Consider the following 19478-nt stretch of genomic DNA (forward strand, 5'->3'; position numbering starts at 1 on the left):
GGACCAGAACTGCACACAGTACTCCAAGTGCGGCCGCACTAGAGTAGTGTACAGTTGCAACATTACACTGCGACTCCTAAATTCAATCCCCCTACCAATAAACGCCAAGACACCGTACGCCTTCTTAACAACCTTATCTACTTGATTCCCAACTTTCAGGGATCTATGTACACATACACCTAGATCCCTCTGTTCATCCACACTATTCAAAGTCCTCCCGTTAGCCCTATACTCGACACATCTGTTGCTCCTACCAAAGTGAATTACCTCACACTTCTCCGCATTAAATTCCATCCGCCACCTCTCGGCCCAGCTCTGCAACCTATCTAAGTCTCCCTGCAGACTATGACACCCTTCCTCACAATCTACCACACCTCCAATTTTGGTGTCATCAGCAAATTTACTAATCCACCCAACTATACCCTCATCCAGATCATTAATAAAAATTACAAACAACAGTGGCCCCAAAACAGATCCCTGAGGCACACCACTCGTAACTGTACTCCATGATGAATATTTATATTTATATTTATATTTATAGTTATATTTATAGTTATGGGAAGAAAGCAGGATTAGACTGTTGAGTTGAACGATCAGCCATGATTGTGATGAATGGAGGAACAGGCTCGAAGGGCAAAATGGCCTCCTTCAGCTCCTATCTTCTATATTTCTATAGCAATCCCTTTCCAACACTACCCTCTACCACCCTCTCAGGGAACCCATTGTAAACTCCAATCACCCTCTGGATAAATAAAAAACCTTCCCCTCACATTGCTCCTACTCCTTTTGTCTATTATTCTGAATCTATGCCCACCCAATTCCTGATTCTGACCGTGAAACCATTGTCGATTGTCAGAAAAACCCATCTGGTTCACTAATGTCCTATAGGGAAGGAAATCTGCCGTCCTTACCCGGTCTGGCCTACATGTGACTCCAGAGCCACACAGCAATGTGGTTGACTCTCAACTGCCCTCCAAGGACAACTAGGGATGGGCAATAAATGCCGGGCCCAACCAGCAACGCCCATATCCCATGAATGAATTTTTAAAAAAATCCTGGGGACAGTTTCCCACTCCTCACTGCCAATCACTTGTTTTCACTGGAAAGAAGGCGGCTAAGAGGGGATCTTATAGAAACATATAAGATGATTAGAGGTTTAGATAGGGTGGATGGTGATAGCCTGTTTCCTCGGATGGAGAAATCTAGCACGAGGGGGCATGGCTTTAAATTAAGGGGGGGTAGTTATAGGACGGATGTCAGGGGCAGGTTCTTTACCCAGAGGGTGGTGAGGGACTGGAATGCCCTGCCTGCTGCAGTTGTAAATGCGCCTAGTTTGGGGGCGTTTAAGAGATTGGTGGATAGGTTTATGGACGAAAAGGGATTGGTTTAGATTAGTGGGTCAATGTTTTTTTTTAAAAATAAGACTGGTCGGCGCAACATTGTGGGCCGAAGGGCCTGTTCCGCGCTGTAATGTTCTATGTTCTATGTTCTATGTTCAAATTTAAACCATGCAGTGAATGGTCAAGGCATTGCAAGGCATCAAGGAGAGGCGATGGCCTAGTGGTATGATCGCTAGATTATTAATCCAGAAACTCAGCTAATGTTCTGGGGACCCGGGTTCGAATCTTGCCACTGCAGATGGGTGGAAGTTGAATTCAATAAAAAAAATCTGGAATTAAGAATCTACTGGTGATGGTGAAACCGTTGTCGATTGTCAGAAAAACCCATCTGGTTCATTAACGTCTTTCAGAGAAGGAAATCTGCTGTTCCTTACCTAGTGGGGCCTACATGTGACTCCAGAGCCGCACAGCAATGTGGTTGACTCTCTTCTGCCCTCCAAGAGTTATAGGACGGATGTCAGGGGTAGGTTCTTTACCCAGAGGGTGGTGAGGGATTGGAATGCCCTGCCTGCTGCAGTTGTAAATGCGCCTAGTTTGGGGGCGTTTAAGAGATCCGTGGATAGGTTTATGGATGGTAAGGGTTTGGTTTAGGTTAGAGGGTCATTGTTTTTTAACTAGTCGGCGCAACATCGTGGGCCAAAGGGCCTGTTCTGCGCTGTAATGTTCTATGTTCTAAGAGCAACTAGGGATGAACCTGGGAATGGCTGTTTCCTGCGATAGGGAATGAAGCTGAGAATGCCTGTCCCTTGTGATGGGGAATTAACCTGGAAATAGGGAATGAAGCTGTGCCTATCTTTTCTGACCCCATATTCCAGTACTTGGTCCATAGCTCTTGTACACTGCGGCGTTCCAAGTGCTTATCTCAATATTTCCTATATGTTGTGAGGGTTTCCACCTTTACAATCCCTTTCAGGCAACAAGTTCCAGATCCCCACCACCCTCTGAGTGAAAAAGTATCTCCTCAAATCCCCTCTAAATCTCCCACCCCTGACCTTAAATCTATGACCCCACCCCAGTTATTGATTACCTACTAAGGGGAAAAGTTTCTTCCTAGCTTCCCTATCTATGTCTGTCATCATTTTGTACACTTCAGTCAAGTCCCCCTCAGTCTTTTCTGCTCTGAGGAAAACAGACCCAGCCCTAACCAGCCTTTCTTTGTAGCAGCAGAGTGGCACGGTGGCTGGCACTGCTGCTTCACAGCGCCAGGGATCCAGGTTCAATTCCGGCCTCGGGCTACTGTCTGGGTGAAGTTTACGTGTTCTACCCATGTGTGAGTAGGTTTCTTCTGTATAGGTTAGGTGGATTGGCCATGCTAAATTGCTCCGTGGCGTCCAATGATGTACAGGTTAGGTGGATTGGCCATGCTAAATTGCCCCGTGGCGTCCAAAGATGTACAGGTTAGGTGGATTGGCCATGCTACGTTTCCCCGTGGTGTGCAAAGATGTGCAGTTTAGGTGGATTGGCCATGCTAAATTGCCCCGTGGTGTCCAAAGATGTACAGGTTAGGTGAATTGGCCATGCTAAATTGCCCCGTGGTGTCCAAAGATGTGCAGTTTAGGTGAATTGGCCATGCCAAATTGCCCCGTGGTGTCCAAAGATGTACAGATTAGGGGGATTGGCCATGCTAAGTTGCCCTGTGGTTTCCAAAGATGTGTAAATTAGATGAATTGGCAATGCTAAATTGCCTCTTAGTGTCCAAAGATGTTTAGGTAAGGGGCTTTAGTGGAGTAAATGCATGGGGTTGCAGAGATAGGGCCTGGATGCCACTGTTGTCAGTGCAGGCTTGATGGACTGAATGGTCTCCTTCTGTACTGTAAGAATTCTATGAAAAATTCCAGCCCAGGCGATATCCTGGTGAATGTCCTCTGCGCCTTCTTTAAGTGCAATCATATCCTTCCTATAGTGTGGCGACCAGAACTGTACACAGTACTCTAGCTGTGGACTGACCAAGGGTTGTATACAGCTCCATAATCACTTCTCTGCTCTTAGAGTCTATATCTCAGTTAATAAAGGCAAGTACCGCTTATGCCTTCTTAACCACCTTATCTACCTGCCCCTGCTGCCTTCAGGGATAGAAACAAAGAACATAGAACAGTACAGCACAGCTCAGGCCCTTCGGCCCTCAATGTTGTGCCGAGCTGTGTCCAATCCCAAGATCAAGCTATTCCCTCCCTATCATTCTGGTGTGCTCCATGTGCCTATCCAATAACTGCTTGAAAGTTCCTAAAGTGTCCAACTCCACTATCACAGCAGGCAGTCTATTCCACACCCCAGCCACTCTCTGAGTAAAGAATTTACCTCGGACATCCCTCCTATATCTCCCACCATGAACTTTATAGTTACGCCCCCTAGTAACAGCTACATCCACCCGAGGAAATAGTCTCTGCATGTCCACTCTATCAATTCCCCTCATCATCTTATAAACCTCTGTTAAGTCACCCCTCATTCTCCTCTGCTCTAAAGAGAAAAGCCCCAGCTCCCTCAACCTTTCCTCATAAGACCTACCCTCCAAACCAGGCAGCGTCCTGGTAAATCTCCTCTGCACTCTTTCCAATGCTTCCACATCCTTCTTATAGTGAGGTGACCAGAACTGAACACAATATTCCAAATATGGTCTTACCAAGGTCCAGTATATATAGAACATAGAACATTACAGCGCAGAACAGGCCCTTCGGCCCAATCCCTCACCACCCTCTGGGTAAAGAACCTATCCCTGACATCCATCCTATAACTACCACCCCTTAATTTAAAGCTATGCCCCCTCGTGATAGCTTTCTCCATCCGAGGAAAAAGTATAGTTGCAGAATAACCCCACGGCTCTTGAACTCAAACCCCCTGTTAATAAACGTTAACACACTATAAGCCTTCTTCACGGCCCTATCCACTTGAGTGGCAACCTTCAGAGATCTGTGGATATGGATCTTGAGACATGCACCCCAAGGTCCCTCTAGTGTCCTGCCATTCATCACATATCCTCCTTGTGACTGTGGTAGAACAGACTGGGATGGTGATCAGAGACCCGTTGCAGTTGCTGCATGCAATCCCCACACAGCTAGTGAGGACTTCTCCCCAGGCAAGGCTGAGGGGATCATCTTTGACTCTATTGGTGTATTATTGCCACAAGCATTCAGTCACTTCTGGAATTCTGGCTCAGTCACACACTGTTCTCTGGCCTCTCACTTTCTCATTATCTGCCCTAGGAGTGTTTGATGGAGGGACAGTGTAGAGGGAGCTTTACTCTGTATCTAACCCCGTGCTGTACCTGTCCTGGGAGTGTTTGATGGGGGACAGTGTAGAGGGAGCTTTACTCTGTATCTAACCCTGTGCTGTATCTGTCCTGGGAGTGTTTGTTGGGGGACAGTGTAGAGGGAGCTTTACTCTGTATCTAACCCCGTACTGTTCCTGTCCTGGGAGTGTTTGATGGGGGACAGTGTAGAGGGAGCTTTACTCTGTATCTAACCCCGTACTGTACCTGTCCTGGGAGTGTTTGATGGGGGGACAGTGTAGAGGGAGCTTTACTCTGTATCTAACCCCGTGCTGAACCTGTCCTGGGAGTGTTTGATGGGGGGACAGTGTAGAGGGAGCTTTACTCTGTATCTAACCCCATGCTGTACCTGTCCTGCGAGTGTTTGATGGGGGACAGTGTAGAGGGAGCTTTACTCTGTATCTAACCCCGTGCTGTACCTGTCCTGGGAGTGTTTGATGGGGACAGTGTAGAGGGAGCTTTACTCTGTATCTAACCCCGTGCTGTACCTGTCCTGGGAGTGTTTGATGGGGACAGTGTAGAGGGAGCTTTACTCTGTATCTAACCCCGTGCTGGGAGATTGCCGGGCTGACTGATGTTCTGCCTGTTTTCTTTCAGGAGATGGAGGACGTTGTGTCACCCTTACTTACGCCCGGAGCCAGTGAACCGAATGACCTGCGGGGCGCCTTGGACTTGGCCTTGGGTGTTGGGGAGGCGTGTGAGGTGAATGGCCTAGATGCGCTGTGGCCTGAGGATGGGATGGACATCTCGGAGCTGGACTATGAGGAGCTGGACCTGCAGCGCTTCTCCAATGGGCCCAGCCTGGGCCCGGTGGCTCCAGGCCAGCCCCGATTGGGCGTGGCCGGGCGCTCCCGCAAGTACCCCTGCGCCGTCTGCGGCAAACGTTTCCGCTTCAACAGCATCCTCTCGCTGCACATGCGGATCCACACGGGCGAGAAGCCCTTCAAGTGCCCCCACTGCGACCACCGGGCCGCACAGAAGGGCAACCTGAAGATTCACCTGCGCACCCACCGACCTGGCGGAGGTGTCCTCGAGGGCGGGGTCGAGGGCCCTCCCGGCGAGGAGAACCGCCTGCTGCTGGAGCTGGAGGAGAGAGCCAGCCTGCGGGAGCGACGAGACCGAGAAGCCACGCTGGCGACAAGGACCATGTCGTCTGCAGGACGGCCTCCAGGGAGCTGGCCGCTGGCAGGTGCTGTTGCGATGCTGGAGGAGGAGGGTGAGGAGGAGGAGGGGCCGACGCAGGGCGCAGAGCCCCCCCCGCCTGCCCCCCTGGCCGGCTTCCGCTGCGGCTCCTGCAAGGGCAAGTTCAGGAAGGCGGAGGAGCTGGAACGCCATGCCCGTATCCTGCATCGGCCCTACAAGTGCACACTCTGCCCCTTCGCCGCTGCGCTGGAAGAACGCCTGCTCGAGCACCTGGAGGAGGCCCACCTGGCGTCCGCACACCACCAGGCCCCCGAGGAGCCGGGCCACCTTCCCCTGCTTCCGCAGTCGCCCCCAACCCCGCCTCCTCCGCCAGCCGCCTTCCGCTGCCAGGTCTGCGGGCAGGGGTTCACCCAGTCTTGGTTCCTCAAGGGCCACATGCGCAAGCACAAGAACTCCTTCGACCACGGCTGTCAGGTGTGCGGCCGTCGCTTCAAGGAGCCCTGGTTTCTTAAGAACCACATGAAGGTGCACCTCAACAAGCTGGGCCTCAGGCTGACCCCTGGCGGTGGCAGTGATGAGAGGAGGAGGAGAGGCCCGGCAGCACCCGGGCCTCCTGGAGGCCTGGCCTTTGAGCCAGGTCTGCTGGCCTACGAGGCCTTCTATTCAGGCCTGCTGCTGGCCACTGGGCCTCGGTCGGAGGTGGGGGGAGGAGGAGAAGGAGGAAGCCTGCCGGGCGGAGGTGATGACAGGAGGTCTGCCCGGCTCTGCCCGCCACGGGAGGACGGAGCCACGGGCTGCGGCAGGAAGCCACACCATCACCGCGCCCTCCTGGGCCTCCTGGACTTGGCGGCGCCCGTGGGCGCCAACTGCGTCGAACGGCTCCAAGTGGCAGCGGCCCAGGCAGCCGGAGCCAGCCGCGGAGGCCCTCGCCTCTGGCAGCTGCTGAGCCAGGGCCTGGCGAGGAACCGGGCCCTGTTGGGTCAAGACCCAATACAGGAGGAGGAGGAGGAAGCTCCCACCGTTGAGCGGAAGACACACCTCTCCCGGACGCTGGGCCCGCTGTCGCCACCATCCCTTGGCCAGACCTGGAAGGCCGAACCCTGGGAAAGGCGCAGTGGGGACGACGCGGGACAGGGGAGGCCGGCGGAGTGCCCCAGCTGCGGGCGAATCTTCCGGAGCCACCAGCAAGCTTTGGTCCACGCCAGACTCCACAGGAAGGGACGGAGCAGAGACGGCGGCGGTGACCTGTGGTGGAGGGTCCCGCTGGCCGGCCTCGGCCCTCGTTGCCGTGTCACCCCCTCCAAGGGGAGGGGCTTCTCAGTGCCCACTGGGCTGCCAGGAGGAGGAGGAGACATTGGCAGTCGCCCGTCTAGAGCTCAAGGTATGACCCATCGCTTCACCTGCCACCCCTTCCCCAACGCCTGCCATCCCCTCTCCTCCACCACCCCCTCTCCCCTCTCCCAACCCCTGCCTGCCCAACTGTCCCTCCCCCTGCCATCCCTTCTCTCCAGCCTCTGCCACCCCTTCTCCCAATCCCTGCCTTCTGATCCCCCAACCTCCTCCCTCAACCTCTGCCATCCCCTCTCCCTCTCCCCTCCCCAAACCCCTGCCTCTTCCACCCCGCTCCCAACCCCTGCCATTGCTTCTCTCAAACTCTTGCCTCCCTCTTTCCCAACTCCTGCCACCCCCATCCCCCTACCATCCCCTCCCTCTGTCTCCCCCATCTCCCAACCCCTGCCACCACCCCTCCTCCCAAATCCTGCCTGTCTCACCCATTCAATCTGTCTCCCTCTCCCCCACCACCCTCCCATAAGCAGTGCGACATGACCTGCGTGTCATGGTGGAACAGTCGCTGAAGGTTGGCGTGCAGGTACAGCAGGCTGTGAGGTAAGCTGATGGCATGCTGGCCTTCACAGCAAGAGGATTTGAGTAGAGCAGTAAGGATGTCTTGCTGCAGTTATACAAGGCTTTGGTGAGGCCACACCTTGAGTGTTGTGTGCAGTTTTGGTCTCCTAGTGTGAGGAAGGACATTCTCGCTATTGAGGGAGTCCAACGAAGGTTCACCAGACTGATTCCCACAATGGCAGGACTGACATGTGAAGAGAGACTGGATCGACTGGACTGGTGCTCACTAGAATTTAGAAGAATGAAAGGGGATCACACAAAAACATATAAAAACCCACAGGTACACAACCCTTTGAGCAAAGAAGTTCTTCCTCATCTCAGTCCTGAATGGCTTTCCCTTTATCCTTAGACTATGACCCCCTAGTTCTGGACTCCCCCCACTATCAGGAACATTCTTTCTGAATCTACCCTGTCTAACCCTGTTAGAGTTTTATAAGTTTCTATGAGATCCCCTCTCACTCTTCTAAACTCCAGTGAATATAATTCTAACCGACTTAGTCTCTCCTCATATGACAGACCTGTCGTCCCAGCAATCGGCAGGGTAAACCTTCACTGCACCCCCTCTATAGCAAGGACATCCTTCCTCAGATAAGGACACCAAAACTGCACACAATACTCCAGGTGTGACCTCCCCAACGCCCTGCACAATTGCAGCAAAATATCCCTATCCCTTTATTCAAATCCTCTCGCTATGAAGGCCAACATACCAATTGCCTTCTTTACTGTCTGCTGTACCTATGCGCTTAATCTTACAGTCCGAAAGACGTGCTGGTTAGGTGCATTGGCCATGCTAAATTCTCCCTCAGTGTATCCCGAACAGGCGCCGGAGTGTGACGACAAGTGGATTTTCTCTGTAACTTCAGTGCAGTGTTGCAATGTAAGCCGACTTGTGACACTAATATATAAACTTTACGCTTTAAACTGAAGGCTAGCATGCAGCTGCAGCAAGCTATTAAGAAGGCTGATGGAAGCTTAGTTAACCTTTATTGCGAGAGGATTTGAGTACAGGGTTGGTGAGATCTTGCTTCAGTTGTACAGGGACTTTGTTAGACTGCAGCTTGAGTACTGTATACAGTTTCAGTTTCCTTACCTCAGAAGGGATTTTTTATTTTATCCATCCATGCTTGGGGCATGGTTGTCACTGCGTGGCCAGCATTTATTGCCCATCCTGAGTTGCCCTTGAGAAGGTGAGCTGCCCTCTTGAATTGCTGCAGTCCATGTTCTTTGGGTTGACGCACAGTGAGTTTGGGATGGTGGCATAGTGGTTAGCACTGCTGCACCAGGGACCCAGGTTCAATTGCCAGCTTGGGTCACTGGCTGTGTGGAGTCTGCACGTTCTCCCCGTGTCAGCGTGGGTTTCCACCAGGTGCTCCGGTTTCCTCCCACAGTCCAAAAGACATGCTGATTAGGTGCATTGGCCATGCTAAATTCTCCCTTAGTGTGCCTGAACAGATGCCAGAGTGTGGCGACTAGGGGGATTTTCACAGTAACTTCATTGCAGTGTTAATGTAGGCCTACTTATAACTAATAAATAAACTTTACTTTGATGTATTTCCAAGTCAGGATGGTGAGTGGGCCTCAGAGGGGAAGTTGCAGGTGGTGGTGTTCCCCATGTATCTGCTGCCCCTTGTCCTTCTAGATGGTTGAGGTGGTGGTTTTGGAAGCTGCTGTCGAAGGATCCTCGGCGAGTCACTGCAGTGCATCTTGTAGATATAGTTCAGGTCTTAAACTCCAAAAATGTTTGATTTGGAGCCCATCTAAATCATAAGTTTTGTATCTTGAATTTGGCTTAAGGTCAAATAACGCACCAGGGAGCTTTTGTCAAACAAAGTTTATTGAAGAATATAGTTAACATGTATAGTAATAAAATTAGCAAGAACTTTTATCATTTACAAACAAGAAACCAAAGTGACCGCTATAATGTATAACCCTTAACAAATATACCTAATGTATTCCAATCAAAACCAAAAACCTTACTAATTAAACCAATTACATTTTCTTCCAAATTATTTATATGTATTACAAACAGCAAAGGCCCCAGCACTGATCCCTGAGGAACATCACTGGTCACGGCCCTCCATTCAGAAACACACCCTTCTACTGCTACCCTCTGTCTTCTGTGACCGAGCCAGCTCTATATCCACCTTGCCAGCCTCACCTCTAATTCTATGTGATTTTACCTTTTGCACCAGTCTGGCATGAGGGACCTTGTCAAAGGCCCTTGTTCTTTGCAAAAAGAGATCCAGTAGCCAACTCAGCAACAATAATGACATCAGCTGAGCCTGTGAGCTGCAGAGATCATGATTTTAAAAAAAAACTTTCTTAAAGGTATTCTAATGTCAGGATAGTATACACCATTGCCATAGAGGGGGCGCAACGGAGGTTCACCAAACTTGTTCCAGGGATGGCGGGACTTTCCTATAAAATTAGATTGGGCAAATTGAGCCTATATTTTCTAGAGTTTCAGAGAATGAGAGGTGATCTCATTAAAACCTACAAAATCCTTAAAAGGATAGACACGGGGATTCAGATTTTTTTTATTCATTTGTGAGACATGGGTGTCACTGGCTGGCCAGCATTTATTGCCCATTGGATGGCAGTTGAGAATCAACCACATTGCTGTGTGGCTCTGGAGTCACACGTAGGCCAGACCAGGTAAGGACGGCAGATTTCCTTCCCTAAAGTTCACTAGTGAACCAGATGGGTTTTTCTGACAATGGTTTCACCATCATCAGCAGATTCTTAATTCCAGGTATTTTTTATTGAGTTCAAATTGCAACATCTGCCATGGCGAGATTCGAACCTGGGTCCCACCAGAACATTTGCTGAGTTTCAGGACTTCCCCGAGATAAGGTGCTTCCACTGATTTGGGAATTCTAGAACCAATAGAGACAATTTCAAAATGACGGGAATGCCATTTAGGAAAGACGAGGAGAAATTTCTTTACTCAGAGAGTTGTGAATCTTTGGAATTCTCTATCCTAGAGGACTGTGGAGGCGCAGTCATTGAGTGTGTTTAAAGCAGAGATTGATACCTATTTGGTTAACAATAATATAAAGAGTTAAGGGGATAAGTTCATTATTATGTCATAAGCAGGCTTGCATGAACATGGCAATGAAGTTACTGTGAAAATCCCAAGTCGCCACACTCTGGTGCCTGTTCGGGTTACACTGATGGAGAATTTAGCACGGCCAATGCACCTAACCAGCACGTCTTTCAGACTGTGTGAGGAAACACACGCAGACATGGAGGGTAAGGGGGGTTGGGGAATGTGCAGACTCCGCTCAGTGACCCAAGGCCAGGAATCGAACCCACTTCCCTAGCACCGTGAGTCAGCAGTGCTAAACAGTGTGCCACCGTACTGCCCATAAGTGGTTCTTATTATAATTCAGGTCTGAAACTCTACGGGAATTTGGGAAGTCAGCCTGGATCATAGATTTTACAATTTGGCTAATAAAAGCATGATATGTTTCACTTTAGATATAGAACATAGAACATTACAGCGCAGAACAGGCCCTTCGGCCCACGATGTTGCGCCGACCAGTTACAAAAACAATGACCCACTAGCCTATACCAATCCCTTTTCGTCCATAAACCTATCCAGAGATCTCTTAAACGCCCCCAAACTAGACGCATTTACAACTGCAGCAGGCAGGGCATTCCAATCCCTCACCACCCGCTGGGTAAAGAACCTACCCCTGACATCCGTCCTGTAGCTACCCCCCCTTAATTTAAAGCCATGCCCCCTCGTGCTAGCTTTCTCCATCCGAGGAAAAAGGCTATCACTATCCACCCTATCTAAACCTCTAATCATCTTATATGTTTCAGTAAGATCCCCTCTTAGCCGCCTTCTTTCCAACGAAAACAACCCTAAATCCCTCAGTCTCTCCTCATAGGACCTCCCCACCATACCAGGCAACATCCTAGTAAACCTCCTCTGCACCCTCTCCAACGCCTCCACATCCTTCTTGTAATGCGGGGACCAGAACTGCACACAGTACTCCAAGTGCGGCCGCACTAGAGTAGTGTACAGTTGCAACATTACACTGCGACTCCTAAATTCAATCCCCCTACCAATAAACGCCAAGACACCGTACGCCTTCTTGACAACCTTATCTACTTGATTCCCAACCTTCAGGGATCTATGTACACACACACCTAGATCCCTCTGTTCATCCACACTATTCAAAGTCCTCCCGTTAGCCCTATACTCGACACATCTGTTGCTCCTACCAAAGTGAATTACCTCACACTTCTCCGCATTAAATTCCATCCGCCACCTCTCGGCCCAGCTCTGCAACCTATCTAAGTCTCCCTGCAGACTATGACACCCTTCCTCACAATCTACCACACCTCCAACTTTGGTGTCATCAGCAAATTTACTAATCCACCCAACTATACCCTCATCCAGATCATTAATAAAAATTACAAACAACAGTGGCCCCAAAACAGATCCCTGAGGCACACCACTCGTAACTGCACTCCATGATGAATATTTACCATCCACCACCACCCTCTGTCTCCTATCTGATAGCCAATTCCTGATCCAACTTCCTAGATTACCCACAATCCCATACATCTGCATTTTCTGCAGAAGCCTACCATGGTGAACCTTATCGAACGCCTTACTAAAATCCATGTATACCACGTCAACTGCCTTACCCCCATCCACCTCTTTGGTCACCTTCTCAAAAAACTCAATAAGGTTAGTAAGGCACGACCTACCCGCTACAAAACCATGCTGACTATTTCTAATCAATTCATTACACTCCAAATAACTATAAATCCTATCCCTAATAATTTTTTCTAAAACCTTGCCCACAACAGAAGTAAGACTCACCGGTCTATAATTCCCGGCAAAGTCTCTGTTCCCCTTCTTAAACAATGGGACAACATTCGCTATCCTCCAATCCTCCGGGACTACACCAGAGACCAATGACGACCTGAAGATCTGAGCCAGAGGCTCTGCAATCACCTCTCTAGCCTCCCAGAGAATCCTAGGGTAGATCCCATCCGGACCAGGGGACTTATCTATTTTCAGCCCCTCAAGAATTTCCAGCACATCCTCTTTATCAACCGTAATACTGTCTATTTTACACCCCTGCAACCCAATGTCCTCCTCAGCTATATTCATGTCCCCCTGCGTGAACACCGAAGAGAAATATTGGTTCAATACTTCTCCAATCTCCTCCGGTTCCACACACAACTTCCCCCTGCTGTCTGTAACTGGCCCTAATCTTGCCCTGACCAACCTTCTGTTCTTGACATACATATGGTTCAAATGACCCACTATGGAGCTTTTATCAAACAAAGTTTATTTAAGAACCCACGGGGATAGATACAGAGTAAAGTGTTTGATGGAGGACAGTTTAGAGGGAGCTTTGCTCTGTATTTCAACCAGTGTTGTACTTGTCCTGGGTTATTTGATGGGGGACAGTGTAGAGGGAACTTTCCTCTGAATTTAACCCCGTGCTGTACCTGTCCTGGGACTGTTTGATGGGGGACGGTGTAGAGGGAGCTTTACTCTGTATCTAACCCCATGCTGTACCTGTCCTGGGAGTGATTGATGGGGACAGTGTAGAGGGAGCTTTACTCTGTATCTAACCCCATGCTGTACCCGTCCTGGGAGTATTTGATGGGGGACAGTGTAGAGGGAGCTTTACTCTGTATCTAACCCCATGTTGTACCTGTCCTGGGAGTGTTTGATGGGGACAGTGTAGAGGGAGCTTTACTCTGTGTCTAACCCCATGCTGTACCTGTCCTGGGAGTGTTTGATGGGGACAGTGTAGAGGGAGCTTTACTCTGTATCTAATTCCGTGCTTTACCTGTCGTGGGAGTGTTTGATGGGGGGACAGTGTAGAGGGAGCTTTACTCTGTATCTAACCCCGTGCTGTACCTGTCCTGGGAGTGTTTGATGGGGACAGTGTTGAGGGAGCTTTACTCTGTATCTAACCCCGTGCTGTACCTGTCCTGGGAGTGTTTGATGGGGACAGTGTAGAGGGAGCTTTACTCTGTGTCTAACCCCATGCTGTACCTGTCCTGGGAGTGATTGATGGGGACAGTGTAGAGGGAGCTTTACTCTGTGTCTAACCCCATGCTGTACCTGTCCTGGGAGTGTTTGATGGGGACAGCGTAGCGGGAGTTTTACTCTGTATCTAATCCCGTGCTGTGCCTTTCCTGGGAGTGTTTGATGGGGGACAGTGTAGAGGGAGCTTTACTCTGTATCTAATTCCGTGCTTTACCTGTCCTGGGAGTGTTTGATGAGGGGACAGTGTAGAGGGAGCTTTACTCTGTATCTAATCCCGTGCTGTACCTGTCCTGGGAGTGTTTGATGGGGGACAGGGTAGAGGGAGCTTGACTCTGTATCTAACCCCATGCTGTACCTGTCCTGGGAGTGTTTGATGGGGACAGTGTAGAGGGAGCTTTACTCTGTATCTAACCCCGTGCTGTACCTGTCCTGGGAGTGTTTGAAGGGTGACAGTGTATAGGGAGCTTTACTCTAGCTAACCCTGTGCACTACCAGAAGGATGTGGAGGCTTTGGAGAGGGTACAGAAAAGATTTACCAGGATGTTGCCTGGCCTGGAGGGCATTAGCTATGAAGAGAGGTTGGCAAAACTTGGTTTGTTCTCATTGGAAATACAGAGGTTGAGGGAGAATTGATAGAAGTCTACAAGATTATGAGAGGACATGGATAGCGTGGATAATCAGAAGCCATTTCCCAGGGTGGAAGAGTCAATTATGAGAGGGCAAAGGTTTAAGGTGCGAGGGACAAGGTTTAAAGGAGATGTATGAGGCAGCTTTTTTACACAGAGGGTAGTGGGTGCTTGGAACTCATTGTCGGGGAAGTTAGTGGAAGCAGATACGACAGTGGCTTTTAAGCGACATCTGGGCAAATACATGAATAGGACGGGAATAGAGGGATGTGGTACCTGGAAAGGTAGGGGGTTTTAGTTCAGATGGGTAGCATGGTCGGTGCAGGCTTGGAGGGCCAAAGCTATTCCTGTAATGTAGTTTTCTTTGTTCTTTGTTTGTAACTCATTTGGAGTTTAGAAGAATGAGAGGCGATCTTATTGAGACATATCGGATTCTGGGGGGAGTGTGGGGTGGTGTTTGACAGGGTTAGATGTTGAGAAGTTGTCTTCCCTTGTGGGAGAGTCCAGAACCAGAGAGTGTAAACTCACAGTGAGGCAGGGTGGAGGTGTCACCCTCCACTGGAGACAGAGACAAAGAGGAATTTCTTCTTTCAAATGATAGCGAGTGTGTGGAATTCTTTACCGCTGAGGGCTGTGTAGAGGTTGGGTTGTTAAGTGTGTTCGAGGCCGAGATAGACTGATTTTTAATCAGGGAGGGAATCGAGGGTTACGGCGATAAGGTGGAAGTTGAAGATTCTCATGTCGAAATCAGTCTGTGAAAGGACAGAGCAGTCTCGATGGGCCGAACGGGCCAATTCTGATCCTCCTGTGTCTTATGTCTAATGGTTTAATGTAGAGGCAGGTTCATCCGTGTCTTTTGAAAAGGAAATTAGGTAAGCACCCAAAGTGGCATAAATGTGCACAGGCTTACAGAATCCACTGCATCCTTTAAAGGTGAAACTGGATCAATGCCAAGAGGGGCTGCAAGAAGAATGATGGGCAGTGGGATGAGTTTAGGATTGGTGTAGGGCATGGGGAGGGAGCGGGGCACGGAATTAATTTGGGATCAATACAAGGCCATGGTGAGAATGCGGGATAGTGGGATTAGTTTGGGATTGATACAGCATTATGGGGAGAGAGTGGAACAGTGGGATTAGCTTGGGATCGAAACAGGGCTATGTAGAAAGAGTGGGGTTTCTGCATCCGTCTGTGTCTTACTGACATCTTGTACCATTCTCCCGCCCAGGGGAGTTGGGGCTCAGGCTGCCCGTGGACCGGGCCAGAAGCCTCGCCGTCAGGGACTGCGCCTACTGTGGGAAAGGCTTCCGATCATCTCATCATTTGAAGGTCCACCTGCGAGTGCACACAGGTATGTTACTCAGCGCACCCCTTCCCGGCCACTCCTCCCCGCCCCCACTACCTCCCCTCCCCCCAACCCCAAACCCAAAACTTCCCCATTCCACCCCACCCATCCAGATTCTATCCTGGTACCCCTTTGGCCCATCAGTCAAGCTCACACTACAGGCTTCCTGGCCAGAAATCCGGTCAGTTCCGTGCACCCACCCACCACACAAACTCACTCCCCACCAAAAACCCTGACGGTTTAATTGTCCTCAAATGCCTCAGGCACGCCGGGGAACCCCTAAGAGTGGTGGGAGGAGGCTCCCCTTCAGGCACAATCCCTCAAGAGGCTAAGGTGTCCGACAAACTACGCAAAGCTGCATCAAGAAATAGTTTTTAAATTTTTACTAGTGTCACAAGTTGGCTCACATTAACGCTGCAATGAAGTTACTATGAAAATCCCCTAGTCGCCACACTCCGGCGCCTGTTCAGGTACACTGAGGGAGAATTTAGCACGGGCCAATGCACCTAACCAGCGCGTCTTTCAGACTCTGGGAGGAAACCGGAGCACCCGAAGAAAACCCATGCAGACACAGGAAGAACGTGCAGCCTCCATACAGACAGTGATCCAAGCCGGGAATTGAACACCGGTCCCTGGTGCTGTGAGGCAGCAGTGCCAACCCACTGTGCCATCCAGTAGGATAGATACCAACGGGATTGAGAGGGGGGTGGGGGGATGAGGGGAATGGAGTGGAAGGATGAAAAAATCGCCTTTGGCTATTCCACCATCACCTGTGTGGTGACACTGTGGTTAGCACTGCTGCCTCACAGCACCAGGAACCCAGGTTCAGTTCCCGGCTCAGGTCACTGTCTGTGTGGAGCCTGCACGTGCTCCCCGTGTCTACATGGGTTTCCTCCGGGTGCTCTGGTTTCCTCCCACAGTCTGAAAGATGCGCTGGTTAGGGTGCATTGGGCCGTGCTAAATTCTCCCTCAGTGTAACCCGAACAGGCACCAGAGTGTGGCAACTAGAGGATTTTCACAGTAACTTCATTGCAGTGTTAATGTAAGCCAACTTGTGACACTAATAAATAGACTTGAAAAAACCCTCCATTACAACACCCAACCCCTCCGCCGTACCCTTCCCTGCCTCACTGTCTCTTCCCCCCACCAATCTATTTATGACATCCATAATTTTTCCACTGTGAATTGGAAGAGATTTGCTGAGAGAGACAGAAATGGTACACCTTGTAGATTATAACAAATTAACATTCATTTTTCTCCTTTCTCTCTCCTTTTCCCCTCACTCTTTTTGCCCCCTCTTCCCCTCTCTGTCTCACCACTCACCCTCCCTTAATACCCCTTCCACTTCTCCCCCCACCACCATCTTTATCTTCCTCCTCCTCCCTGACTCCCCATCTCTTTCTCCCCCTGCCTCACTCTCACTCTTACCCCCTGCCTCACTCTCTCTCTCCCTCGCACTCTGAATCCACTCTTTCACCTCCTTCCCACACACCGCTCTCTCCCCCCTTTTCCTCTGGCCTCACGCTCTCCTACCCCTTCTCCCCACTAATCCACCTTTCCTCCCACCCTCTCCCTCCTGACTCCACCCCTTCGCCCTCCCCTCTTCCATTCTCTTCCTCATCCCCTCTTTCCTCCTCCTCTCTCCCACTATCCTCCCATTCTCCTCCCTTCCCCCTCCCCACCCCCTCTCCAGGTGAGAGACCCTACAAGTGCCCTCACTGTGACTACGCGGGGACTCAGTCGGGTTCGCTCAAGTATCACTTGGAGCGACACCACCGGGAGCAGCGGAACGGCCTGAGCGCAAGCCCAGTGAGTGGGCTGAGCCCGGGGAATGGCCTGAGCCCGGGGACAGGGAACGGCCTGAGCCCTGGAACAGGGAGCGGCCTGAGCCCGGGGACAGGGAACGGCCTGAGCCCGGGGACAGGGAACGGCCTGAGCCCTGGAACAGGGAGCGGCCTGAGCCCGGGGACAGGGAACGGCCTGAGCCCAGGCCCAGGGAGCAGCCTGAGCCCAGGCCCAGGGAGCAGCCAGAGCCCAGGCCCAGGGAGCAGCCAGAGCTCGGGGACAGGGAACAGCCTGAGCTTGGGGACAGGGAACGGCCTGAACCCAGGCCCAGGGGTCGTGCTGCTACCGGAGCCGCTGGACCTGTCGCTCCGAGCAGCCACCCCAGCTGAGCTGCGAGGCTGCCAGGCCTGTCCCTTCGAGACCTCCTCCCCAGAGCTGATGGGCCTCCACCTGCGGGTCAAGCACATGGGCAAAGCGCGGCGGAGGCGGCAGCAGCAGCAAGTGCTGCCGCTCCCAGGCAGCGGCCCAGGGGCCAAGGGTGAGATCGGGGCCTCCAGCCGGGCTCCTGCGCCGGCACGGCAGGGAAGGGGCGGGACAGAGACACCATGGGAGGAGGGCGGGACCATGATGTCACAGGTGGAGGCCAGGACCGTGACATCACAGGATGTGGTCAGGGCCATGACATCTCAAGAGGAGGGTGGGGCCATGATGTCACAGGAGGAGGGCAAGGCCATGATGACACAGGAGGAGGGTGGTCCCATGACATCACAAGAGGAGGGTAGTCCCATAACATCACGAGAGGGGGGTGGTCCCATGACATCACAAGAGGGGGGTGGGGCCATGACATCACAAGAGGAGGATGGGGCCCTAATGTCACAGGAGGAGAGCGGAGCCATGATGACACAGGAGGGTGGTGGTCCCATGACATCACAAGAGGAGGCTGGTCCCTTGACATCACGAGAGGAGAGTGGGGCCATGACATCACAAGAGGGAGGTGGGGCTGTGATGGCACAGGAGGGGGGCAGGACCATGACATTTCAAAAGGAGGGTGGGGCCATGACATCACATGAGGAGGGTGGAGCCATGGTGACACAGGAGGAGGGTGGGACTATGACAGCACTGGATGAGGGCAAGGCCATGACAACACAGGAGGAGGGTGGGGCCATGACATCACATGAGGAGGGTGGAGCCATGGTGACACAGGAGGAGGGTGGGACTATGACAGCACTGGATAAGGGCAAGGAGGAGGAGGGTGGGGACATGATGATGCAGGAGGTGGGTGGGGCCATTATGTCACAAGAGGAGGGTGGGGACATGATGATGCAGGAGGTTGGTGGGGCCATTATGTCACAAGAGGAGGGTGGGGACATGATGCAAGCTAAAGTGGGCAGGGCCTGTAGCCAGACTCCACCCCTTGTGTCCTTGGAGTCATCGCAACAGGCTCAAAGCCCCTGTGAATGTGGGGGGGTGTTAATGGACAATCTGGGACACATGGGATAAGGGTGACCAACCCACCCACATCCACCATACCCAGGTGTACATGGCCTGGGCGGTGGGGAGGGGTAACCACTGTCATTGTCCCACCTCATGACGTCATAGCGAAGTGCCTGGCACATTGAGTGTGGACTTGACACCACCACTGCCAGCCCTTTCCCACCACACATGCTCCCCAGTCAAAGGCTGAGCCATTTGCCTCCCTCCCACTTTGTTCAATTCCACTGGCCCACCCTTATTGTGGACCACAACACACCAATTGGTGGTGGCGGCCTCCAAAATGATGTTCTCTGAGGTGTTGATATCCTTCCATCTGGCTATGCCATCCAACCTGATTGTGTTCTCCAAGATGGTGACGTTCTCCAAGATGGCGGTGTTCTCCAAGATGGCAGCACTTTCCAAGATGACAATGTTCTCCAAGATGGCAGCATTCTGCAAGATGGCAACACTTTCCAAAATAATAACATTCTCTAAGGTGACAATGCTCTCC

At 51.4% G+C, this 19478-nt stretch overlaps 1 protein-coding gene across 1 annotated transcript in view; it reads left to right on the plus strand.

The window, feature by feature from the left end:
* LOC145363503 (zinc finger protein 219-like) overlaps nt 1-18994 on the plus strand; it is a 48591-nt gene extending 29597 nt beyond the window's left edge. Inside the window, exons 5-7 of the mRNA XM_080218699.1 lie at nt 5263-7189; nt 15593-15715; nt 17403-18994. Of these exons, the coding sequence (XP_080074825.1) occupies nt 5266-7189; nt 15593-15715; nt 17403-18994 (3639 nt within the window). The 5' untranslated portion in view covers nt 5263-5265. The remainder of the gene's footprint in view (nt 1-5262; nt 7190-15592; nt 15716-17402) is intronic.
* Nucleotides 18995-19478: the final 484 nt, after the last annotated feature.

Source organism: Carcharhinus amblyrhynchos, unplaced genomic scaffold (assembly GCF_965287045.1).
Source record: "Carcharhinus amblyrhynchos unplaced genomic scaffold, sCarAmb.v2.hapA scaffold_39, whole genome shotgun sequence".
NCBI classification, from domain to species: Eukaryota; Metazoa; Chordata; class Chondrichthyes; order Carcharhiniformes; family Carcharhinidae; genus Carcharhinus; species Carcharhinus amblyrhynchos.